Source organism: Heliangelus exortis, chromosome Z, assembly GCF_036169615.1.
Source record: "Heliangelus exortis chromosome Z, bHelExo1.hap1, whole genome shotgun sequence".
Classification (NCBI taxonomy): domain Eukaryota; kingdom Metazoa; phylum Chordata; class Aves; order Apodiformes; family Trochilidae; genus Heliangelus; species Heliangelus exortis.
In genome coordinates, this window is record NC_092454.1 from 59,147,594 (window position 1) to 59,173,439 (window position 25,846).

At 37.2% G+C, this 25,846-nt stretch overlaps 1 protein-coding gene across 4 annotated transcripts in view; it reads left to right on the forward strand.

Moving 5' to 3' along the window:
• The window catches only part of BDP1 (BDP1 general transcription factor IIIB subunit), a 50,605-nt gene extending 25,189 nt beyond the window's left edge, over positions 1–25,416 (forward strand). For 3 of the 4 annotated variants that reach the window (XM_071731904.1, XM_071731903.1, XM_071731905.1), the window contains 19 exons: positions 193–412; positions 942–1,132; positions 2,098–2,311; positions 3,306–3,520; positions 4,522–4,912; positions 7,989–8,087; positions 8,394–8,430; positions 10,329–10,412; positions 11,030–11,261; positions 12,404–12,561; positions 13,086–13,221; positions 13,788–13,965; positions 15,094–15,154; positions 16,679–16,868; positions 18,267–18,471; positions 19,938–19,980; positions 20,803–21,094; positions 22,393–22,627; positions 22,960–25,416. In XM_071731904.1, the coding sequence (XP_071588005.1) occupies positions 193–412; positions 942–1,132; positions 2,098–2,311; positions 3,306–3,520; positions 4,522–4,912; positions 7,989–8,087; positions 8,394–8,430; positions 10,329–10,412; positions 11,030–11,261; positions 12,404–12,561; positions 13,086–13,221; positions 13,788–13,965; positions 15,094–15,154; positions 16,679–16,868; positions 18,267–18,471; positions 19,938–19,980; positions 20,803–21,094; positions 22,393–22,627; positions 22,960–23,088 (3,310 nt within the window). In that variant the 3' untranslated portion in view covers positions 23,089–25,416. The remainder of the gene's footprint in view (positions 1–192; positions 413–941; positions 1,133–2,097; positions 2,312–3,305; positions 3,521–4,521; positions 4,913–7,988; positions 8,088–8,393; positions 8,431–10,328; positions 10,413–11,029; positions 11,262–12,403; positions 12,562–13,085; positions 13,222–13,787; positions 13,966–15,093; positions 15,155–16,678; positions 16,869–18,266; positions 18,472–19,937; positions 19,981–20,802; positions 21,095–22,392; positions 22,628–22,959) is intronic. The other variant, XM_071731906.1, reaches the window with a different exon arrangement.
• Positions 25,417–25,846: the final 430 nt, after the last annotated feature.

Sequence of the window (25,846 nt, forward strand, 5' to 3'; positions counted from 1 at the left end):
GCTCACAAGTTAACTACAAATACCCCACATCAGAAATACACATGTGAAAGATAATTTTCATGGTTTTAATCAAAGCAGTTTATCAGTCTCTAACTCTGTTGTTTAAGTGTTGGTTCAAACTTGATTGCTTTTTCCCCCTCTCAACCAAAATCAAGTGACATAATTTTGTTTTGTTTACTTTAAATTCACCAGTGCTGGAAAATCCACTTTCCAAGAAGGCAAGCTGGGTACTCTGAAACCAGGACAATTCGTAAGGCATGGATCTCCGAGAACTAGACCAAACCTAGAAAATGTATATAGCAAAGCAGAATCTCCAGTGGCACAAAAACTTGCTACTCCAGCTGAGGAAGAAATGAATAAAGGAGAGAATCAGTCCATGGCAGAAGACTCTGGGGAACTTCTTTCCTCAGAAGTAAGTATTCTGTACAAATATTTCTGACTATACTCTCTGTTGCTTGGTTCTGCAACAGCTGTTTTTAAGACAAATAAATAAACTGTTTAAAATGCATACATTAATTTTGGACTAGTAAGAATTGCATTCTTATTTGCATTCTTATTTGCACCCTAACTGGAGGTCTTCTAAAATTTTGTTGACTTTTTTGACTAGTCTGAAGACTTCACTTAAACTTCTAGATTTCAGGTGTGTTCATGATACATGAATAGTTACCTGCATGCCATATTTCTGTTGGTTTTCTGCTCAACTCCTTGCTGGTTGCTCATGGTATAACTATATTTGTTATAGTATGTATTTTTATTTGATAGATACCTTCTCTAAAGGTAAAAGGAACTGTGATGGGTACAATAAACTACCTGAAAGTTTTAAAGTCAAGTTTTGTCTTTGGTTAATGTCCTGATCACAGCTTTATTTTACTGATCACATATCACAGTGCTTTATTTTACAGATAATGTATTTTGTGCTAATGTTGGTTTTTTTTCTCAAGCCCAAGGGCGACATGGAAGTGTTGTTTATGGGGAATTTGTCCAAGAAAGAAAATCCAGACATAGATCCGGAGAGTACGAAGTGTGAAACTCTCTCTTCCTCTAAAGAATCATCTAACTGCCACAGCAAGGGAGAACAAGAAGAACATCAACCTACAGATGATATGCAAAGCATTCAGGATGCCATGGGAAGGTAAAGTTCCATTTTGACAAGGTGAAAAAGCTCTGTAAAGCAACTTTTTTTTGTCTAGTCGTTTTTGTACAGTTCTTGCTTTATAAAGTGTGGGCTCTGAGCTGTACTAGTTGTTATATGCTACATACTGTGAAGGTCACTAGGTGGCATCTTTAGATAATAAAAGAGTTTGAAACATTTTTTCTTATGACTTTTCTCCTTTTTGGAAAGTATTTTGCAGGTGAGAGTTGAAGAAAGTAATCAGAGTTTAGCTGTTTTAATTTCTCAGTAATACATTCTTAGGGTAGAGTGCACTGTGAATGTGGACCACTGACAGGAAGACTGAGCAGTGCCATTTGCATTCCCTTATAATTGAGAAGTGGTAGGTAGAGTGACATAGGATGAGCTTGCTGTGTAAGAGGCATTCTAAGTCTCATTACATATTCTTTCCAGCAGAGGTTCAAGTAATGATGTGCAGTGCCCTGGTTCTTTGGTAGCAGGGATGCTGTTCATTTATATGCAGTATGAGGCAGATAGTGCCATTTCCATGTAGCAGTTCTGTGCTATGTCTTAAGTTACCTGTTGTCCAATCTGTCCTGGTTTGGGCACGGATAAGTTTAATTTTTGTAAGTTGTACCTTGAGCACTGGAATGAATTAATGCTGTGTTCCTATGGTTGCTTAATTTTGAGGACCTACGGAGGTATAGCTGAAACTTTCTGCTCTACCTGATTTAATGTTGTTTTCCTTCCAAAAGGTTTTTTGAAAAGTAACCAGAAAGGTTTGCTACCGCAGAAAAGTAAATTATCTTCTTTTCACATTTTTTTCTTTGGTTTTTTTTTTTCAAACTTTATCAGCTAAACAAATAAAAATGCAGAACATTTAAGTTTATCTCTAGCTGGATTTACTAATTATCTGATAGTAAGTCAGACTTCTAGAATGTATTTTATAGTTCCTGAAATGTAAAAGTTGCTAAATATTTTTGTAGGTCTGATGAATTAAGTTCTGGAGAAGAAGATAAACTAAGTAATAAAAAACCTTTGCATCAAGTGAGAGAATCCCACTGGAACCCAAGGTCAAACCTAATGAGAGTTACAAGAAAAAGAGATTATCCTGAAGGTGATGAAAACAGAGAAGAGGACAAGGCTGAGAATAAAGATGTAGAAGAGTGTTTAGTATTAGAAAAATCTGATTTATCAACGGTGAGTGCTGATAATGTATTTTCAGTCAAGTTATACTTCAGCTGTTGTGTTTTAGTTTTTATAAACATAGATGGCATAATTCATTATATGGCTGGAAAAGATTAAAGTTTTTTTTAAAGTTCATAATTGGAAATTATCCTGAATACATGGACTCAGAGCCTAAAAACTGTGAAAATATTTAACGTACACTGTTGTCTAAGTTCTGCAGTATATGGTCAGAAGTCTGCATCATCATAGTGCTAACGTTCATGCTAACACTGTTAACAGTTAATGTAATGTCTGTTATTAACTGAATCATGGAAATTAAGGCAGCTGTCTAACATCAGATACTCCCTAAAATACATGTACTTGTAAGTTGAAATGTATCTGAAAAAAATTAAGACCTCATTCTGCTCAAATTCACTCAATAGGCCTAACCTAACCCAGACTAGTTCCTTCTCTGTCTGCAGTTGTAGTACCTGAATCAAGTATTTCCTATTTTCTAGATGGATCACTAAAATATCTCCGTAAAGAAAACCGTCCTTGCTCATATTTCTTTTGGTTTTTTTTTTTTTTATTCTGGGCCATGTTTCTCTGTGTGTATGTTTTAAATAATATTTAAGTGTGTTTCTGTAAACTATGGTAGTTTTTTCTTCCTATTTTGCTTCCAGGGCAGAAAAAAGTAATTTTTCCTTCCCTCAAATTGTTCTGTAAATTAATAGGTAGTTTTAGAAAATTATTGATCTTTCCAGCTTCTGGAGAGCTGAGCTTGATAATTTAGCTTGGCCTTGGTCTATTAACTAGCAGGAGCACTGGGAACTCAGACATTGTAGAAAATACCACATTGTGACACTTCTGCTGTAGAGTCTGAGATTTCAAAAAATGGAGAAAAATGTCCCATTCTATCAGGAATGACAGTTGGGCATGTTCTCTTTGTTCTTTAAATCTTTTTGTCACCAAAAGTAGTCAAAAAGGTATGGCACTTCATACAGTAGTTACTGTCTCCTCTGTTCAGCAAAACTCAAGTAACGTATTGGAAGCTGCGTCCTTCTCAGAGGCTACAAGAAAACGCAATTTTACAGACTCTGAAGAAGAATCATGTAAAAGAATCAGGCAGGATAATAGACTTCAGTCTCCAGAGGTATCATCAGAGGGTGAGAATCAAGTAGAACAAGAGGATGATTCGCTGCTTTCTGCCTCTCAGGAAAAGAATTCAGACAATATCTTAAGGTAAACAACTAATTTTGACTTATAAGCTCAGCTGATTGGTTTTGTCTTTTGTTTTAAAACCCATAATTTTTAGCCACAGTTCTGCAGGGTGTTATGGAAGTGCATGCAGGATGTTAGTCCTTGTGTCTTCCATCTGAACTCTACCAGGTGTTTGCAGATATCCCTGTGTCTCTTACTGTGCCTGTGCTCTCAAAAAATGAACACAGCCAGAAATCCCACCAGCCCATCTTAGGATCCACCTTTGGATTCAAAAGGAATTCCTGATTATAAAGGAAAGGTGTTTGAAGTACCCACACCTGGGGGCACGTTGGGCATTAACCTAAACAGAAAGTCTGTGCTGGTGGTGTCCTCTGCTGGTGCTAGCTTCTCCTACCCACTGTTTATTAGTGAGGATGCTTTTTGGGGAAGTTTGGAAAGGCTTTCAGTAGCCAAAGTGAAAACTGAAAACAGCCCATCGTTTTGAGGAGGGAAACAGTAAGCAGCTGATTATTTGAACAGATTGCTATCTGAGAAACTGGAACAGATAATTAGTTATCACTTAGCAGTTCTAGATTCTAGGCATTATTCTGATCAACCAAAGTATCATAGTTTTAGGCTCCTGGAATGGCTTTAGCAAAAGAGAGCTGGGGATGTTCCCATGACATCAAAAAGCATGTGACTTCCACATCCATCAAAATGAATATTAATCCTTTTCTAATCAAAGAATTCTGTGTCTTGTAAATTTATTCGTGCAGCTTTCCAGCAGTCAGAAACTGCTTAATACACATACCCCTTCAGCACTTTGTGCATACATTAAGAAATAAGGATTTGTGATTAAAAGTTAAGCAGATGTGTTTTTATCACTATACATTGGGAAGGTTAGGAAAGTATCAACAAATAGGTTGTATTTCTGGTGACAATAATCCATTTTTATAAATGGAATTTGGTTTGATTTGAGGTATCCTTTTTTTTTTGTCTTGGACTTCATTGTGTTTTAAACATGCTCTTGTTCTGTACTTCAGAAAGGAGTCCAAGAGGTCATCAAAACAGATTGCACTGCCAAAACATGTCTCAGAGCCAAGACATGCTGGTTCTTCTGCGTCTGAATGTGAGGCTGATTGCAGTGAGAAGGGGAATCATAGGCAAGCAGCTAAACTGAGTGTTACTAGAGGCAAAAGCTTGAAAACTACATGTAGAAAGAAATCTGGGAAGGAGCACAGAAGTTCAGAGGCAACTTTGGTGACTCTCCGGGCTTTTCAAGAGGAGGAAGAGGAAGAGGAGGCAGATGAGTTGGAGCCTGATGATGAAGACAAATGCTTTGCACCTGAGGAAGTAAACAAAGCTCCAGTGTTTGTTCCTATAGGTCTTCGATCTCCCAAACCAGTTCCTGTTCAGATAGAGGAAACCATGGAGGTAAGGTGCTTACCAATTTGTTTATTGGCATTGAATGTAGACATAGACTGCTGTGCTTACTGTGTTTTGAGGCCCAAGATGGAACAAATGGAGCACTTCAGTTTTACATTTAAATGTCAGGAAACGAGGGGATAAGGGTGATGATTCTGTATGTAGTGTCCCCCTCATCAAGAGACTTCTAACTGTGTGGTAGGCTGACCCTGACCAGCATCCAGGCAGCTGCCTGCACACTTCCCTATTCTGTAAGACAAGGAAAAAGTGGAAGGTAAGAAGGCTTAAAGATTGATATGAGGACTGTTCAATAGATGAAGCAAAAGCTGCCTGTGAATGCAAAGTAAGGAATTTTGTCATTGCTTTCCATTGGTGGGCTACTTCTGGAACACAGCACCTCAGTCCATGTAAGAGTTTCTCTAGAAAACAAATACCATAAGCATAGATGCCCTCCTCTTTCTTTCCCAGAGTTTTTATTGCTAAGCATGACAAATTATTATATGGAATACCCCTTTGTGCAGTTTGGGTCAGCTGCTCCAGCTGTGTGCTCTCCAGACCTCTTGCCCACCCACAGCCTACTTGCTGGGGAAAAGAGAAGGAAAACAAAAGCTTTGACATTGTGCAAGAAGTGTCCATGAACAGGAGGAGCACTGGTGTGTTATCAACACTGTTTGTAGCCATAAATCCAAAACACAGCATCATGTGGGCTATTTTGAAGAAAGTTAACTTCATCCTAGCCATGCCCAGTACAGTCTTTACCCTATATTTCATACCATTTATATCATGCTCAGGTCCTACACTATCCAGTGTACTCTTAACTACAGCTCTTCTTCCTATCCTTAGATACACACATGGATAGCATTCCCTTGTCTATGCTCCACCCTCTTAAAATATCCATCAGTTGCCCTTTGAGTTATGTACTCATACCTTGGGCTTTGTGTATTATGTGGTGCTCAGAAGAGAAAATATGTTTTGTTGAGTTTTTGAGAGCAAAAGCCAGCTCAAGGTGGTCATTGCTGCTGTTGCTGTGTGTCTTCAGAGCTTTGTCTTCCCTTTTATGCTTACTGTAGCATACAATTCAGTGGGTTAAAAATAGTTTACATGTATATTCGTTAAAATTTCCATCCTTGTCCCCTCAGTTCTGGATTTAAAGTTTGCAAACAACTCCACTCCTTGCCTGTGGTCCCGTGTGGGTCTGCCATTCAGGGATGTGGCATCCAGTGGCTGAATAAGGGGTAGTGGTCACAAACTGGAACATGGGAGGTTCAACCTAAACATAAGGAAAAACTTCTTTACTCTGAGGGTAACAGAGCAGTGAAACAGGCTGCCCAGAGAGGCTGTGGAGTCTTCATCACTAGAGGCATTCAGAACCCTTCTGGATGTGTCTGTATGTGACCTGCTGCAGGTGAAACTGCTCTAGCAAGGATGTTGGACCAGATGATCTTCAGAGGTCCTTTCCAATTCCAGCCATTTTGTGATTGTGTGATGTTTCTGCTCTGTCTGGCATGGGCAGATCCATGGGCCTCAGTCCCTGTGGCTGCCAGTGAGACACCACCTGCATCTTCATAATTTTTTTTCAAATTCTGTGCATAAACTCTTCTGTAGACCATTTTTAGAGTTGGAAACGTTAAGCCTACAGACTAGAATAAAATTCAACTTTAAGACTTCAGCAAGGCTTAATAATTGTGCCTACTGCAATGAGTCACTAGAAAGGAAATGACATTCTATTTTGTCATTGGGAAACTGTTGAGTTTTGGGAACACTGGACTCTGTTCAAGGCCTTAAAAGGGATTTTACTCAAAGGTTTAGACATTTTTCTGTTTTTTCCCTGTAATTTAATGTGACCTCTATTTTTTTTCTGTCCCTTCTAGCCTGTCCTATTCCAGTGATGTGTCTTAATAGCTTTTTTTTTCTTTCACTTTGTTCCAGATCTGTTTATCCAACCTGTTCCATTCTTGCCTCACATCTTCATCACTACTTCTTTCTGTTCACTCTGTTGGTTTTGGGTTTTTTTCAGGCTTTTTTTTTGATTGGTTGGTTTGGGTTTGGTTTTGGTTTTGGGGTTGTTTTTATTTTGGTTGTGTTGGTTTTTTTTACTTACTATTGCCAGTTATTTTCCTCTCCCATTGCTGAAATCCTGTTGGTTTTGGGTTTTTTTATTTTGTTTCCTGAATTAATCACACTGTTTCTTTCTCTGGGTCAAACAGCAGGAGAATTTAAAGCTCAGTCAAAGCAGCAAGTTAGACTCTAGATCAATAACAGGCAGCAAAGGTGCCTGGGAAGTTCTGCTGAATCCCTTCATTTCAGAGATGTGGAATATACTACTTGTGGAGATGATACTCAAGTTTACTTGTTTAACATACAGGAGCCATGAGTACTAACTAGTCAGGCATATAGTTATATACCTGAGGCCTTGGCTGTTGTCAGATTTAAATAGATAGGTGGGAAAGTATCTGTAAAAGTGCAGGCCTTTAAAAGTTACGCAGATTAAGGAGTGGTTTTCATAAAAATCTCACTGGAAATATAGTAACGTTTCAGAGAAACTTCAAATGCTGGTTTCCGAAGATGTCAAATACTTGAAGTTCTCAGTGAAAAAGACAGTATTGAAGAAGAAAAGAAAGAATACAGGCAAAATGGTGGATGTCTATATTACCTACTCTTACTTTGGAAGATTTTGACATATTTTTTTTCCTTCTTTCCTGGAGATTTAAAAGGAAAAAGTGTGAGAACTAACTGTTAACAATGAAGTGTAAACAGCCACCATTAAAGATCTTGGCCACATAACCTTAGTTTGGTGGAATAAAAAGCACTGGAAAACAAGGTCTTAAGCTGTCTGATGCTTCCAGTTTAGTTACAGGCAGCACTACTAGTTCTTGCCTTCAGTTCATATAACTGCTGCCTTCTTAAATCAGTATTAAGTATGTACTTTTCTCCTACATTTTAGTATGTAGTATATGATTTGCTTTTTGGGAAGGATCACAGTAAAGTTCAGGATCTGTTAAGTACATGCAGTTCAAAAAAATGGGCATTTGACAGATTTTTTTAATTTCTGATGAACTGATATATTTAAAAATAATTTTTACAGCTGGAAATACCTGTGGATATACCAGATGTGCAGGTGGCTATGGATATTGAAGGTCTCTCTCAGGTATCTGTCCAGCCCATACAGCAGACAGAGGAAAAAGTAAGCACCTCAGCAGCTGTGTAAGAATGTGGGGTTTTTTTGTTTCACAGCACATACAACACAATGTGAACATTGTCTGGTTGCCATGTCTGTTTGCAGCAGTATAGCTTTATAGACTCTTACCTATCCCATAGAGATATGAGGAGCACAGCTATTGCAAAACTATGTTAGTAAATAGTATTAGACTTTAAAATACCCTTGCAAAGCCAGGGTAACTTTTGGGCAAAGAAATTACCTGTAGCATTGAATTAAAATTATGTTGTAATTTTATATAAAACTTTGATATTGTTTTTCTTTTTATTTAAGGAAACAACCACACATGAAAATCCAGTGGTGGAAAAAGGTAGATATGAAACAGTCTTGTTCATATCTTTCCTGCTAACTTGCTATCAATGTGTAGTTGTTCTTGCTGGAAGTTTGGAGGTTTATATATCTTATAAAAAGCCTTGCTTATGAGATACTGGATGCTTTTATGTTTTTGAGGAGATTGAAACTATTTATTCCTGCTACATGACTGTTCTCTATCATGTAGCAGGGAGACCAAGCATTGCAAAGTTCTGTTTCTGGGGGTTAGAATGTGCCTTTTAGGTATCTCACCTATCATTTTCCCATGCTGTAGTTACTTGTACTAGGAGAAGAGGAAAGTTTGCAAGTACTTAGTTGCACCTTGCTTGATGTGCGACTGAGTGATAGAAAAATGGAGAAATTCATAGCTTTGTCACCTCTTTGATCTCTGACTTTAATATCCTAACCTGGTAAAATATCCTGTGTAGCAGACTGGGATCACAGTATTACAGAAGCTAGTAATCTTTCCCTGTAAGATACGTGACAAGCTCTATGTATCTATTAATTTTTAGGATAGATACCACTTTTAAGTATAAACACATTGTCAGTACATCTTCCTAGAAAGCTGAAAATTGAGTTGGCTACTGTCTGAACTGGAGGGGAGGAAGCCTACTTTGTTCATTTGATTTATTTCATGGAATCATTGAACCATTTTGCTGAAAAAGACCTCTAAGATCATAAAATCTAACCTAGCAAGTAGTCTACCAGTCAGTATACTAGTTTTGGAGGATGGAAATGTTTCACTGATTATCACCATCTATTAATAGGCAAAGAGATGTAATTTGTATAGTGATTAGGAATTGGGAGTCTAAACAGGTGTATGGATCAACACTATAGGTTAATGATTTCTGTGATTAAACTGTTACCTCCTTCTTTTCTATTTGTGATGGGCAGACACTGGTTGGCTGTGAGATGCCCACCCAGCTGTTTCCCACTCCTCCTCCTCAAGTGAATGATGGGAGAAAATAAAATAGAAAAGCTCCTGGAAATCACTAACAAAAACACATTCAACTTGGAGAAAACTAACTTAATCTATTGGCAACTAAAATACAGTAGGATGCTGAGAAACAAAGACAAAAACTAAACCACCTTTCTCTCTCTGCCATTGTAGGCTCAACTTCCTGCCTTCATTTCCCACTCCTCTGCCTCCTCCCCCTAAATGGCACAGGGGGATGGAGAATGGAGGTTTCAAACAGTTCCTAACACTTCAGATCTCCTGCTTCTTCCTCTCACATTCCCCTTGCTCCAGTGTAGGGTCCTTCCTATGGGGCACATTCCTTCAGGATAAGCTTGCTCCACCATGGATCCTCTACAAGGTGCAGTTGCTTCAGGGAACATCAGAGTTCTCCACTAAGTTCTCTTGCACAATTTGCAGAGGAATCTCTGCTCCTATGAGCATGAAGCACCTCCTCCCCCTTCTTCCTTACTATCCTTGGTATTTACAGAGTTGTTTCTGACACTTTTTCCCTCACTCTTCACTGCTGTGTAATAATGTAAAATTTATTAAATTTAAATATATTAAATTTAAGTAAATAACAATCCTTTCTGAAATATGTTTCACAAAGGTGCCATCGTCTTTGCTGTCAGGTTCAGGTGTGTCCTGTAGTGCATCAGTTGAAAGGAATGTGTTCCCCCTGCTGCCAACACCTTGCCAGCTTTATACAGTACACCATTAAAGGGAATAATGTTGCTTCTCAATGCTTTTACAATAGTTTGAATTTAGTGGAGGAGAACTGCTGATTATTTAGAAGCAGGTTTATCTATTAATTGAAACAACTTAAAATTTAAAAGATAGACTTCACTATGTTGATAATAGTGTCAAGTGTTTTTTGAATATGGATAAGTGGATTTCTGGTTAATGTGTTTGTGACTTTAAATGCATGAACAACTTTGCAGGAATTAATGATGGAAGCACTGAAGCTGCTATGACTTTACTTGCAATGGGTGACCCAATGTTCCAGTTAAAAACAAGCTCTGAAGGTATGGTCTGATTTATAGTACAAAGCCTTGTTTTTACTTTCTGGGTCCACCTCAGGAAGGATGGAGCAGTGGCTTCAAAGGTCTTCCAAATGCTGCTGCATAGCAGGAGGTCAGGTGTCTTATGCTTTTAGTCCTGCTGAGTTGTAATGTATAGCAAGACTAGACAATGCAGGATGGCTGGAAAAAGTAAGGCACCTTGCTGGATACTGCCAATTGTATCACTGTGCTAGAAAGATGTTTCTGACACCTGCTTAGGTATGTTTGATTTAATCTGGTCATATAAATTGGACAAAATAAAGGAATTGGATTTAAATTGTAACTGTCAGTGATCTTTTGTAGCCTTTATCTGGAAGCATATCTTTTTCTACCTAATTAGCTACAACCTGAAATTGCCTGGATTTAGGTTTTTGTAGACTTTTGTTTAGAATTTCTCTGCTTTATTTAGCTGAATGCATACTATCAAACGTGATCTTAGGACTGCATTTAGCTAGGTTTTGCATATCCGAAGAATTGTTAAATGACTTTTGCAGTTGGACATCTGTAAAATATCTTTATGTACATGCCCAACATGAATCTTCTGAATTAAGCTTTTCTGCTCTGCTTATTTTCCTAACCAGAATGGACAGACAAGTTACCAACTCAAGATGAGTTGAACATGGTGAATAGCATTGTATCCCACACCTACTCCATCCAAAATACAACTTCTAGTCAGTATTTACTTTTTTCAGACACTTCTGCAAAGGAAATGGGCCCTTCTGGGGATGGAAGCAACATTAATATAAAGGATCAAAGCGCTGGCACAAGAATAGGTGCTGAAGAATATTTTGAGAAAAATGCTACAGATAACAGGTTAACTCACTACTTTATGTTCTCTGGGGAGAGAGGTCTTACTTTTGCTAGGTTATTTCTGACATTTTTGCTGTATTGCAAGCAGTCTTGCCTTAGTGAAGGTTTCTCAGTTTATATAATTGGTAAAACTTCTCTTGTCTCTTTCTTTTGACTTCTGTGAAATGTTTTTCACTGCTTAAGTTTACCCTTGTGGGGGGGTGGGAGGGCAAAAGCATATACAAACTTAATTGTTATGGATCACTGATAGTTTCTAAGCATCTTTTCCCAAGATACTTTACAGCTAATCAGGCCAAAGCAAATTGCTTCAGTGTCACTTCTGCAGTGGGATGTAGATCAGAGATTGAGAGCAAGGGGACATCAAGGAACTTATTGATCTTCTATAGATATGGGTTTTTTTCTAAATTCTGGTCAAGCAGTTGTGAATGTTGAAACAGCTTGATGGAACACCTTTTCAGAAAGTATCTATTGGTCATCACATTGTATTATTTGACAGATTAATTGTCAGTTGCTTTAACAAACCACCAGATTATATTCCTCTGAAAAATTCTAATCAAAGTAATTTTACTTTTAAGTCTATTAGTTCTTTCATTATATTACTAACCATGTGATAACTACCATGTGATCAGTGTTACCTTTCTGATCTCATGTCTTCTAAATATTCCAAGAGGGGAGATTTGGATTGGGTATTTTGGGAAGAAATTCTTTCCTGTGAGGGTGATGGGACACTGGCCAAGGTTGCCCAGAGAAGGTGTGGATGTCCCATCCCTGGAGGGGTTCAGGTCTGGGTTGGATAGGGCTTGCAGCAGCCTGTTCTGGTGGAAGGTGTCCCTGCCCGTGGCAAAGGGGTTTCTTTAAGGTCCCTCCCAACCAAAATAATTCACAAATAATTTTGTTCTGCGGATAGGCAACATCTTAGTCTGCAGTGTATCTGCCTGTTCCGATTCCCAGATGATATTTATTTTTAGTTCTGCCAAATAGCCTTCTTTCTTCTCTGCTAGCTACGGGAAGTATTTCAGCTCTTCATCATCTCACCCACTCCATCTTTTTGCTCTGCAGTGGTCCTTGTTAGAAATAGTAATTTTATCTCACAGCTGTCAGAAATCAAGAACTATATTGATGGTATTTTTCCCTTTTCCTTGCAGTGATAGCTCTTTGCCTATGGTGAACAGTACAAGACCAACAAGAGATAAAGTCATGCAGCCTGAGCCAGACTTAGGAGGATTGCAGTCCCATGAAATTGTAGTTCAGAAGTCACATAATACAAATGCTCCTGTAGAACAACTAGAGCAAGTTGAAAGCAGTAAGTCTGTTTCTTATCTTGAGGTTCAGAAAATGGTCTTTTCTGATGTATTCACTTCTCTGTATGAAATGAAACTTAAGCTGAAAGTTATCTTCGCCTTCTGCTCCTGTTCATGTGTCACCATTGTAATGCAGGGTGTATTACACTGCCCTTAAAAGTTCTGGACTACTGATTACAGAACTACAGTACACTACAGTGTACTTTCTGCTACTACTTCTATTAAAACCAGAATGGGAGGTTTACAGAATTGTTTTGATATTCTTAAAGAAGTTACAAAAAAAGGTGGTCTTCAAACTCTTAATTATCTTCATATCACTGGCAAAATACACAACATAACAAAGGGAATATGAGATATATGTGTATATTTCAATTGTACTGCATGTGTGTATACATGACAAAACTTAATAATTTTGTAGTACACAATTTATATGTACACATATACATACATTTTTTAATATACAAAAGCTTATATTTAAGAAATAATATGCACACAGACACAATTATTTTCATTTTTATGATCTTAGAGTCTCTAAGAGGTACTGTAGAAATGCAGAATGTGGAACAAGAACAGTTGAAACCAGCTGTAGGTGATTCTTCAGTTCTTCATGATTTTCCAACTAGAAGTGTGGAACTCTTCAAGCAAACAGACAAAACTGAAAGGTAAGAAGAATCATGAGTTAATACTGATTTTGTTTCTAAAGTTTCAAAATATGCATCTGAAGTTGATATGTAGTATGTGCCTGTGGTGTAAATCGTGTGGTTCCAGGGGTGTATTCATGCCCATAAGCAGACAGTTTAGACTTCTGTTTTAAGGTTTTTCTCTTGTGTAAGTTCTTACAGGTATTGGAGATAGAACATTAACTTGTGTTAGAGCTATTTCAGAGCTTAATGATCACTATGCTGCTTTAATTGTCTACTGTGAAACTGCTTATGAAAGGAAATGGTAAAGGAGTTGATCAATTTGGAAGTGTTAATGAACTTGACGTGCTTTTAGTAGTAAAGTCTCAATTAGTGGTGTTAGGGAGGCTTTTTCCTGAAATAATTTCTGTAGATCTGTTTGAAGATTATGCATTTTGTTTAATAGAGTAGTGTAGTTTTTAAACAGGTGCCCTGTGTCTCTGTAACTATGTAAGCTCCATATTAAATAAATAATCATACAGAATATATGCCGTGTACAGGGTATCTTAAACTGGTTTCAAATTAAATTAATTTAAAATACCTTACAGAACAGAAAAAGAGATCAGAGATGCTTGGGAAAATTCAGAAGATGTAAGACCTGTAACTACATCACCAAAACCTGAAAAGTGCCACCTTGGACTAGAGGTCCCATCTTCTGTGGATGGACTTCCTGAGCAAAATCCTTGTCCTCCTGAGTACAATATAAGCACAACCAACTTTACTCAGGTAAGTAACTTAATTTTATTACAGACTAGAAGCACCTAGTTTCTGAAAGACTGTGAAGGAAAAGGTTTTCAGTTCAGATATACTCACCCATTTTAGACCTGGTGCTGTAGCTGGTGAATGGAACTTTGGTTATGCCTTTGCAATAGAACTATCAGACAACCTTCCTATTTGCAAGCTGCAGCTTTTAACATTTCAGCAGTAAGTGATAAATGTATTAACAAAATTTTGAGCAATTTTAAACAGTTTTGATGGAAGAAGTTACCTACAATTCATGTACTCATTCAGTCTGACCTCTTACTGCTGTTTATGTTTAATTTGAAATTAAGTTCAAATGTCAGTGCTGGGCAGACACAGTATTTTCATTGTCACCTTCATTTGGTTTGTTTAATACAAATTTCATCCCTTGTTATGCTCTTTCCCATTGATTTCAAAACCCAGCTAAGAGTTTTATATGTATATAAGAGTTTATATGTGTATAAAAATAAAAGAGTATGTCTTTCACACACATTTCTTTGCAGTGGTTTGTGTCATCCCTATTCTAGTATAAACAAAAGTACCTTATTTCTTCGTGAGAGAAAGATTAATTCTCAGTTCTCTCAGGTTTCCTGGTGTTGCCCAAGATGCAGACAAAGAGGAACAGCTGCTGGGTGGTAGCTTGTTGCCCTAGTGCAACCCATTGTGTCAAGGCTAATGTCATATTAGAACTAAGTACAAGAATGATTTGGTTCTTGCAGGACTGGCAGAGAGTGTGAAAAGAGACAATGTGCACTGGAGTATTTCTTGCAGTATTTCTGCCATAAAAAGGAATTTGTGTTCTTAGTGCCACTGAGCAATTTATAATGTGAGTCATCTCTGACAGAGCTATGCTGTAGAAAGTATAATTTTTTTTTTACAAACCATTATTACAAACAATGAGCTGCATATAAATTTTATGTTGCTCAAGTGTTTGTTGTCCAAGTCAGGCTAATAGCCTTAAAGCTAGGAGTAAAAGCTGATAAAATACAATTATCATGATGTCATTAGACTTTTTTGGCTCTTCAGCAATTGGCATACTTTCATTCTTCCCTGTTGTCTAGAGTTATTTCTCAAATTTATTAACTTGTTTTATTTCATATGTGTTATTTCTAGAAGGAAGCTTGCTCTCCGGATTCTCAACAACAGTGTGTAAGCAGCACAGAAGAGACCCCAGGTACAATGTGTTAATATTCTAAGTTAACAGAAGCTCACACTTGTGGACCTTGCAGTTATGCAAAGATGAATTAAAAAAACTTTAAATGTTTTTCATGGACATGCTGAATCAATTTTATTAGCAAAAAATAATGACCCACAGCACAGTGCCATTCCCCTCCCTAGCCTCTTACTACGTTTCATTAACACAAACTAGACTTGAGAACTTCTTTAATGGCACTTTACTAAGTTTAAGTATCAGTAGAAGGGAAGCTTCTTGATCTCCCTGCTGTGAGCTCCTGCTGCTTACTTTGTCCTAGGCTTAACACTTTTTAGAGCCCCTCTTGAGCCTCTGACTCATTTGACATGACAAAGGGAGACAACCTGTGCAGTTTTCCACTGGCTTAGTGCTCTGGAGAGGCTCATGAAGTTGTCAAGTTAGTGCCAGTGTCTGAGTTATGTGAGTAAGAGGGATGTACAAGTGTGGCACAGGGGAGAAGGGAGAAGAGGGGGAGAAAAAGTACAAAGACAACCAGACCTCTCTCTTTAGCTGTAGTGAGTCAGCAGTTAGCTCCTAACTGATTAGATGTGACAAAAGGTATGAAGCTGATGGCTGCTTTTCCCTATAACAAATTGAAATGGCACTGGTTTGGAACTAGTACTTGCCAAGGTATGGGAAAATCACTGCTTCAGAATCCCAGAATACTTGCCCTACATGGAAACCACAGCCCACAGTTGTAACTCCTGAGCATGTGTAAAAGATAAGGCTAGTACTGTTTTTTTAGGAATCTGTTGTTACACTCTGTTATTGCAAGGATCTCAGGACAGAACATCTTAAATCATCTTTAATTAGAAGAACCAAAGTGAGTGAGGTTGGAGTAAGAGAGGCTTTAAATCATCAAGAATGAGAGCAGCACTGTTGTTAACCCTCTTGAAGTTTTACAAATGTTCTCTCCTTAAATTAATTTTAACAGGTTCCAGTTGGCAGCTACCTGTTAATGTCTATCTGTTAACTACATTATTTATATTTTTCATTTATTACATTCAAGACTACTTCTTAGGTCCCCTTCTGCAAGTCTGCAGAGAGGGGAAAAAGCCTTGTGTTTACTGTCAAAACAGCAGACCCCTGTCACTTAAAAACTAACTCTTAATACCTGACAATAGTAATTAGAGACTGAGAGCTGACAGTTGTAATTAAAGACTGCAAACAATTTGGCCACTATCATACAAATTTAATTAAAGTGCAATTGTTTTTTAATGCTAGAACGCCCATTTAAAAAGCTCCATTACTGGGCATTTTTAGTATTCATTCTGAATGTTAATCAGGACTCTGCTGCAATGAACAGACTTCAGGGGGTAATGATGTGTATCTCATATAAGAAGAAAATAAGCATATTGCCTCAAGGATATTCCCAGTGCATTTTTCCCTGGAGAAATGAGTGCCTAAAATTTAATTATTCAGGTTAGAGAGGGCATGAAGAGAACAGTGCAATTTCAAACTTGAATTAATAGATTTTTGTTATTTATTTCCCTGAAAAAATTACAGCAGTGAATGAGGATCCTAGATGTCCAAAGGAGGAACAGACATTTATTTTAACGTTGGTGGAAATCCCAGCTGACTCAAAACAGTTTGGTGCACCTGCTTTACTGGAACAAAATTCAGAGCCATTACTGCCAGCCCCAATACTTATCAGCCCAATAAATGCAAGTGAAACAAGTGTGACCGAAGTGGAGAGGTAAATGCTTTATTTCTAAGCAAAGTGAAACACTTTTTGTACAACTTGATTGTTCCCTTTGTTCCCTGTGCATTACAGATTACACTTCTCAAAAGACAAAATACAAGAGGAAGTAATTTTGGCAGGCCGGCCTGAGAATTAAGAAAGTGCAAAGGGCTATAATGAGATTTCAGAAAGATCTCATCAGTGGTTTAAAGTTAGTGTTTTAGCTAGCTGGGATTTTGGTGTCAGCTTTAATTCTGATTTGGTTAAAGCAAATCTAACTTTTTAGTAGAAGTCATTTGTCAAACCCGAGCCTATTCTGCCATGAACACTTAGAATGAAAAGTAACTGAAATGAAAAATCTAACTATATTGGTATTTTTGCAATACTTTTAACAGTTTCGTAAAGTAGCACTTTGATAATCTTTTTTACAGATTTTTAGTGCAGGTGGTCTTCTGAAGATTATGATAAACATAAATTCATATTTATGGTCATAAATTCAGATACCACTCTCGAGTTTGTGCCATATTCAAAAGGCAGAAGAGCTGAAAAAGAAAACAATTTAATTGCTCAACAGAATAATAGCTGGGTTGCAGTACTGCGATACAAAGGGTTTGAGTTTCTTTTTTAAGGAGTAGTCCTCAGTGCAACGTAACAAAAGTGTTATTGCAACATTATGGTTGAAAAAACTCAGCATCAAAGGACAATGATATTCTGAAGAATGGGAAGTTTTGCAAAATTATAAAAAACCCTTTTACTTTATTAATGTAAATCTTAAGGTCATAAAAAGAGATGTGATGCAATTCCACATCATTGTGGAAGACCTTGCCCTGTAACTTCAGATGTTATTGTCATTCCCTTAGTTACTGAAAGGCTAGGACTTTGAATTTTGTCAGCAGAATATGACCTACACGATAGAATTGCTGACAAGCCAAGTTAGGGTACATCTCTCTCAGTGTTCCCTTACTGCTTTATCCTCTGTATCCCTAGTTTCTGCTGCTTTCCTAGATATTTTGCTGTCTTTTGAAATTATACTGGGATGGGTGGGATATGGAGTGGTGTGAGGGGTGGGGGTGAAGATTCAACTGTTCCTGTAAATAATACTGTATTTTACAATTTTCTAGGACATTCAGTCGGTTGTCATATTTTTACATTTTATGAAAATATTAAATGGACTTCAAATAGAACAGCTTCTAAAGTAATTAGATTCAATTGTGACTGGAAAAACTCAATTATCTAACTCGTGATAGTGTAACAAAATATTTCTTTGGTAGGAAATAGAACATTTGAAGTTAATATGGACATTAAGCAAGAACATTACCTTAGATCCATGTATAATTTCCAGACATAAATACATACACAAAGTGAGTTTTGTCTTCTTGTACAGTCACAATAATGACTTTTTTATATAAATAGCATGGGATCCTGTACAACTGCAGCTGCTGCACCTTTAAACAGCAGTATGGAAACCACACAACTGGAGAGTGTATCAGTAGAGCCCATTCCAAATTTGCAGACAACTCAAAAAAGGTCAGCTGCTGAGCTTGAAGATGATTTCTCTCCTGCCAAGAAAGCTCCATCTGCTATTGTAGTTGAAGATAACTTGGAGACCACTTATCAGGTGAGATGCTAGTTTCATGGGTATTTATGCATAGTATAGATCCATGTAACACATAAGTATAACATATAAAATGCTCAAAAAGAGCATTTTAATTATATTTGTCACTTAATGGTGTTACTGCCTGTACAATTTAAAAGAAAAATCAACACCTTGTCCTGGTTTCACTGGGACAGATTTATAGAATAAATTTTCTCTTCAGAGAAGCTGCACTTTTTGTGAAAACTGCAGCACTTCATTCTGTGAGAACAAAGTCGATGAGACACTTTTATTTGTGTCGAGTCATGGTGTGTGGATTTCCATAAGGTTCAAGGTTTTTACCAGTTTTGAGCTAGCTAGGTGCTAGAGGTAGGAGGAGTGAAACCCAGGACAGCTGACTCAAGCTGACCAACAGTAATGTAAACATAACTCACTTATAAATTTAGAAGTTTGCTGGGGGTTCTTCAGTGGCTGCCACCCCTAGAGGGCATCATCCATCATTCTGTATCCAAGGCTTACTCTTGGGTTTGTTGTGACCATCACCTTCTCACTGGAGGTGTGGGGCTTGCAGTGTTTGACTTTGGGCATTCACTGCTGGGAGCACACAGCTTGCAACCACTGAGTGTAACTTTGTATTTCATATTGGGAGTAATAGTAGTTCTTTATTACTATTTTATTAAAGCTGTTTTCATTTCAACCCATGGGTCTCCTTTCTTTTCCCTAATTCCCTTTATCAGCTGGGGAGGGATCATCAGATTATAGAACTGCTGCTTAAACATAGAAACACCTATAGATTGTTTTTGTATTTTGAACTGTACAGCAAGTTTTGGGCTGTTGCTTTTGTATTAAATTAGCTGAGAATATATAGGCTCTAGGGTTTTTTTATTAGGCTTCCTAGTAGGCAGACTTGATTCATTCACCACAGCCTTCCTACAATGACACTGCAGGAAGGGAAACTGGGTGTATACTGCATGACTGACAGACTGTCCAGGTTCACTGAACAATGTTACGATTCTTCATGGTGTCTGCTACATAAAGAAATTGTTAGATATGTTCTAAGGTAGCATTTTTTAACATAGCAAATATTTAAAAGAAAAAGTTGCGAATAAAACCACAACAGCATGTTTTCCTCTGTGCTCTGAGAGTATGACCAAGTTGTGGCAGTGAGCACTATAAATTTTTGTGAGTAGGCTAAGATTCTGTAATGTGTCTGGGTGAGGGAATGGGTGATAATTCCCCTCATGATTCAGAGAGCTTTTCCTGGAAGGACTGGATAACAATCCTCTTCCTTCTTCAACCTCTCATCTTGACATCCTTGTCTTGAGTCATTTGTCATGAGAACACCTTAAGTGATGGATGATATTGAACTGAAGATGAGTTAATCTTCTGTATCACTCCTGTTCTTTGAACATACCTGATAAAATTTTATCCACTTTTATTATCTCTTTTGTATTGAGAGAAATAACTCCTTTTTTCTCTTTTCAATACAGGGTTATTCAACTAAATCCACAAATGCCCCAATGACAGCTTCTGGTAGGTAAACTTTAACTTGTAAAATGAAGTATAATGAATGTAAATGCATAATCACAGTGGTGATTGCTGTGCTAAATAGTCCTGCCTGAGGCTATCTAACATAAAAATATAAAGAAATTTTCCAAGTAATACCTTAATACCACCATTCCATGCTGTGCTATAAACTAAGTGTACTAGAGTACATAACTGGCTTTAAAAACATTGCTTTAGCTTTCCTATTTGGGAAATGTGATCTTTGGAGTAATATCTCCTCTTAAGCAAATGTTTCCACCTGCTGAAAAGCACTAATAACCAAAGATATTTTAAACATACTTTGCCGAAATAATTTATTTTTACCTTATCTTGTATTTTTCTTTTTACAAGTAAATGCACAGTGTAGTTGTTTGAAAGCTTAGTCCGTCTCTGAAGGATCAGACAGAAAGGGGAATTGCTGACAGTACAGTCTTTGGGTATCTGAGCCTGTGAAGGGTTTGGAGGAACTACTTTTTGGCCCTGAAGAAAACTTGAAAACTGTTGAAGCTTGAACAGATAAAGGACTTTACTAAGTTCTATAATGTATAGAGAATGGACGGGGTAGTGTGTGTGTTACAAATACCACCTTTGCCCTATAACATCTATAAGATCTTACAGACTTTAAAAGTAGATTGTGAACTTTTAACTCTTGGTGGTGACTTAAAAAAAGAAAATTAGAAAAAAATGAACAAAAAGTCAGCCTTTCTCTTGTAATGGTGCAAGACATCTTCACATCACATGGGTCTTGTGGGCTGTTGTTTTATCACTGAAGTAACTGAAGTTCATGAATGACTCACAATCCTTTTGCAGGGATTCCTTTTCAAGAATCAGAGGCTTCAGCAAAGGAAAAGGGACTTATCTCTGTATTGATGCCTGAGTCTATGTCACCACAGGCTGGTAGAAGCCAGACTGAGACATTGGAGGACCCAGGGAAAACAACAGTTGAGAATTCAGCATCCAGACAGGAAGAAGTGATGTCTAGATTAACCTCTAATAGAAAAGAAGTAGTAAGTGGCCAAGTCATGCAGGGGTCTGTGTGTGAATCTGAACATTTGGAACATACTGGAAGCCTGCCATCAACTTCAAAAACTCCATTACTCAGGTACTTACACAGTCATGTTTTATCTGCTTTTTCTGTAAAAAAAAAAAAACGTTGTTTTCCACTTTGGGGTTTTCATACTCTTTTTTCAGCAAGTGAATTACAAAAGGAGCAGTACCATTGTTTGTGACTTAGATGACCAAAAGCTGCAGCATTTATCTTCCTCAGCAGAGTAGGAAGGATCAAACTGTCTGCTTTGAAACTTCAATTATTTATTTATTATCTGAGCAAATTGATCAGGGGACACTTCTGACATGCCTGACTTAAACACTAAGAGATGCCTCTTATGAGGCAGACATCTGTTGGTTATGATTCAGATTTGGGATATTGTTGTTTTCCTTAGCTCAGTCTGATGTTGGGGTATATACACCCATCCACTTGTTTTGATTTTTGTGTTTCTGCCAATAAGATCTGTTACTGATATAGTACGTGCAACTCTGGATTTTTAGGGCTTACCTAAGATGTGCCATTTCCCCAAAGGAGTTTCAACCATGACAGCTCAGAGGATATTTCTCTATCTGTCTGACTGTGGATTTTTTTAATATGCCTATACCTAAACCTTATGTTTTAAATTGTTTGAGTTCTTGCTCTTGTGCTTAATGGTTGTGCAGCTCCACCAGTCTCTTCTGATCTTGTTGTTTAGTCTTTCATTATGCTTTTCTGAGTACTAAAACTGGTTATTTGTACACGAGACATTCACAGCAGTTCTGTAATGATGTGTTAATACTGGAACTCTTGCTTTAAAGTTTACTTTCTAAATTGTAAACTCTCTAACATGTAAAGTTGATACCCTTTGTACCTCCCTCATTGCTGTGACTTCCATAAGTTCACTGGTACTAGGTATGGTGCTGTTAATAGGCTGCAGCAGATAAATCTTCTTTCTGGTGTTTAAGACACTCTACCATGGCAACACCATTGGGAATCAGTTTTCTTTTTCCATTGATTGCATGAAGGATGCTCTTTCCGTTCTTTAGAAGTATGTCTTTATTCCTCTTGGAATCCTTCTGAAGATCTAGTATCTTTTTATAAGCTCTGGTTTAGTAACAAGCAGAGGGCTCTTGTTCTGAAAGCTGAAGATTGTGAAGAGTCTCTGTAACTGTTTGAAAAGCTCTTGTGCCAGAATATGCGACAATACAAAAGCCTTCTCAGAATGACTTTCTGTATTTTTTTCTTAGAATTCTTGTAGATCTCAGAGTTATGTGTGTGTTTCCTGTGTAATTAGTTGGACTCCGGTGGTACTATTTACATTTTCCTTTCATGGAGCAATCCTGTAACATCCTGACTTTATTCGTTTTGAACAGGTGTGGACGAAAACCATTGGGATTTTTATCCTTAATCTGCAAAAAAAGTAGTTCTAAATCTGCAGAGAATACCAAAGGGAATAGAAGGAAGATCCAAAAACCTCATCTTGTGACTCCAAGCCGAAGTCTAAAAAGACCTCCTCCATCCACTAAGGATGGCAGGGAATCTTGTTCCCTTCCCTCTACAAGCACGTCATCTCTGGAGTGTAAGAATGTAGCTGATGCTACAGTGCTGGTATGTGTTTACTTTTGAATGCCCAAGCATGTTTTGATATCTGAAGAAAACTGAATTATTTATTTCAGGAGTGGGTAGGTGGGCATATCGTGTATGGGGTTTGAGAGAGATATTTGCTTCAGTGAATAAATCCTGACTTATTCATATCTGGGAAACTTGTAATGGAACTAAATTTTTTATCTGCACATACATCTGCATGTTTTCCATTTTTAAGTAAACTCTGGAAGCTTAAGTGCAGATATATAGATATATATATATATATATATATACACACACACCCATGCATAAAGAGATTAAGACCATTAAGAGCAGCCTTGTTTTTTTCCTGTTAGATTCCCAGTAACGAGCCGTCTGAGAAGCTACCCCTTTGTCCTAAAGGTCAAGAGAAAGAAGAAGAGCCAACGAGAATCTCTGAGTATTTTTTCAGTGACATCTTTATGGAAGTGGATGATTCAGAATAGCAAATTTGCTTTATAAAATCCTGAGATCAGAGAGTATAATGCTACACAAAAAGAGTGTTTTAAAGAAGTTTTGTTTTGTTCTGATGGTCATTACACCACAGTTATTATCAGCCAAGGTGTTGTTAATAAATTACATAAATATGAAGCAACCTGGGTACTTCTGAAATGCTGACATAATATAAACTACTACATTGCTGTCATTGAACCAGACCAGCAGCTTCTAGTGTATATTTCCACTTGTTTTAGATGCTGATCATAGATGCATGACTATCTTTCAGAAAAGTGCAAGGAAAAAAATACTTTATCTTGTGACAGGTATCCCATTGAATTTAAATGCATTAATGAATTTAAATGCATAGATTATTTAAAGTGTTATACAAGTTATTTACTTCTTTTTGTGAAGTATGCTATGTTAATATGTTAGAAGGAAGAAGAAGCCTTTTTATGTATAGATAAGGATGCAATTACTGGAAGTAGTATGGTAAACACATGGATATGTTCAGCACTGCAGGTATTTTTATTAGCATCTCCAAATTACTTATTTTTCTAGGAGTTTTTAATTAGATATATTAAAATAATCTACCCTGAGAAGTCAAGTGGGTTTAGTTCCTTGAAAATTTATTGAAAATAATAAAACCCCCACAATTTACTAAAATATGCTAAACAATGTTAATCTTTGCAACTGTCCTACTGGAGTGGGAAGTGGCTAATGTTTCCTACTATAAATTCCTACTATGATTTCCATCTAAATATGAAAACAAGGACATAGATATAATTTATTTTCCTTTTTTTTTCATTCAGGTGTTTGTATCTCTACTGACTTCTTGGTGCAAAATAGCACAAATAGGCTGGATTTAAACTGTTTCTATACAGTAGGGTTGCTTTGAGGATTAGCTACTTTGAAGCAGTTGAATTTGGATGGTTTTCATTATGTTGTGTGTCTACTTGTACTGTAACTTGCTATAAAATGCTAGTGTAGCTTTAGATTTTAGTCTAGTTTTTTTCCTTGCCTCATCAAGAAGACTGGTTTGATGAGGTATCAAGGTTCATGCAATCTCGGAGTCAGGTGTTCACTGAAAGATTCAGTATTTATTCTGAAACTGATTACACAAATATGAGTGCACAGATTTCAGGAGTCAGATTTTTCCTCCTGTTACTTAATGGCAGCAGGCACTTTTGCAAAATTATTTATTATGAAAGTCAAACGGATGGTATTATGCTCTTAAGCAACCCATCATCAGCTTTGGATTGGATAATCATTTACTGGCAGGTATTTTCACAGAAGCATCTAGTTAATTTTGAAATACTTTTAAGTCTCAGAATATTTGCCTTTTCAAAAGCTATTGGCAAAGCTTCTCGGGGAGCCTTCAAAATTTTCTCAGTAAGGAAAAACATGCAGTAAAGCTACTGTTACTCCAAATTGTTACATGGTCAGGGCCCTGTCAATCAGGCCTTGTCACCAGCAGTACTTTACTGAGATAGAAGAGGTGATACCATTTCCACTATACAGCAGTGTACTTGAAAGCATATTGTCAAGCCCTCCAGCGCCTCCCACAAACCAAAACAAAGCAAACCAAACCAAAACAAACCCAAAACACCAAAACCTGAGCCCCAAGACCAGTTTCTGTTCAGACAGCATCTTACGCTTTGCCTAATTCATTTAACTTGAAATGTTTATCTTAAATATTGTCGTCTTGTAAGCATTATGAAATAGATTAATCTATACATCAAGTTGTGTGTATTGCATATCTTGTCAATATTATTTTATGTATGCAAGTGTTTAGTTCCTGAAACCTGTGGCATGTTTAAGTCACTTGCACTGATAGAGCCTAAAAATATGTTTGTGGGGGATGGTTATAAAATAATAGTCCTAAGTACTTTTTGAGGTGATAAGCATTCTACATTCAGTTGTGTATGGTTTAGCTTGGATTCATACTACAAGGGGAAAACACCCCAAACAACTATTTCGTTATTCAGATTTCATTATTTAAGGTGCCTTATCTACCTTGTTAATTGGGGCTATGTATTTTTCCCTTGCAGTAAATCACGTGCACTTTGTTAGAGGATTTGTTTTAAAGAACAAGTTTTACTTGGACAGCTTTGTGTTCTGTTTTGTGTATGAAAGTTTTATAATGGTGAAGGATGTAAGAAAAGATAGGTGAAATCTCAATGCTTATTAGTTCAGTGTTTTTACAAACATGAGGAATAAAAAAATGCTTTGCTTGAGTTGTCTGACATCCTGTTATTACTGCATATAAGCTTTCTGTTTAAAAGAAAGTGTAGTCATATTCTGTATGTAAATTTATGTTAATAAATTATTTTATATTACCTGTGTGTCAGTTTCTTGCAGTTTTGTTCATAAGATTAAGGAAGGTTAAGGAAGTTAACGAAAATGTGGACTAAATGAATGGCTGAAGTTGTGTCTGTAGCACTGGGATGTGTTCTGTCCTACTTGTGTGGTGTAACAGGCTGAATATATTGGCTTTACTTCAGGAGAGTTCTTGTCTGGTGTTGGTTTTAAGATGGGAGATCCACTTCCTGGTAACTGATTTCCCAGTGTTATCTCAGTAAATAGAATCATAGAATGATTAGAAATACTATACCCTTGTTTCAAAACAAACCAAAACTGGAATGCTGGGGAACAGCAGCACTTTAAAACGAGGAAGCACCCCATGGAGAGTTTTTAAAAAATCTTATGCAACTATTGTACCATCTTAACAGTGGTGTAGTTAATGACAAAGCTCTCCTACTAATAGGA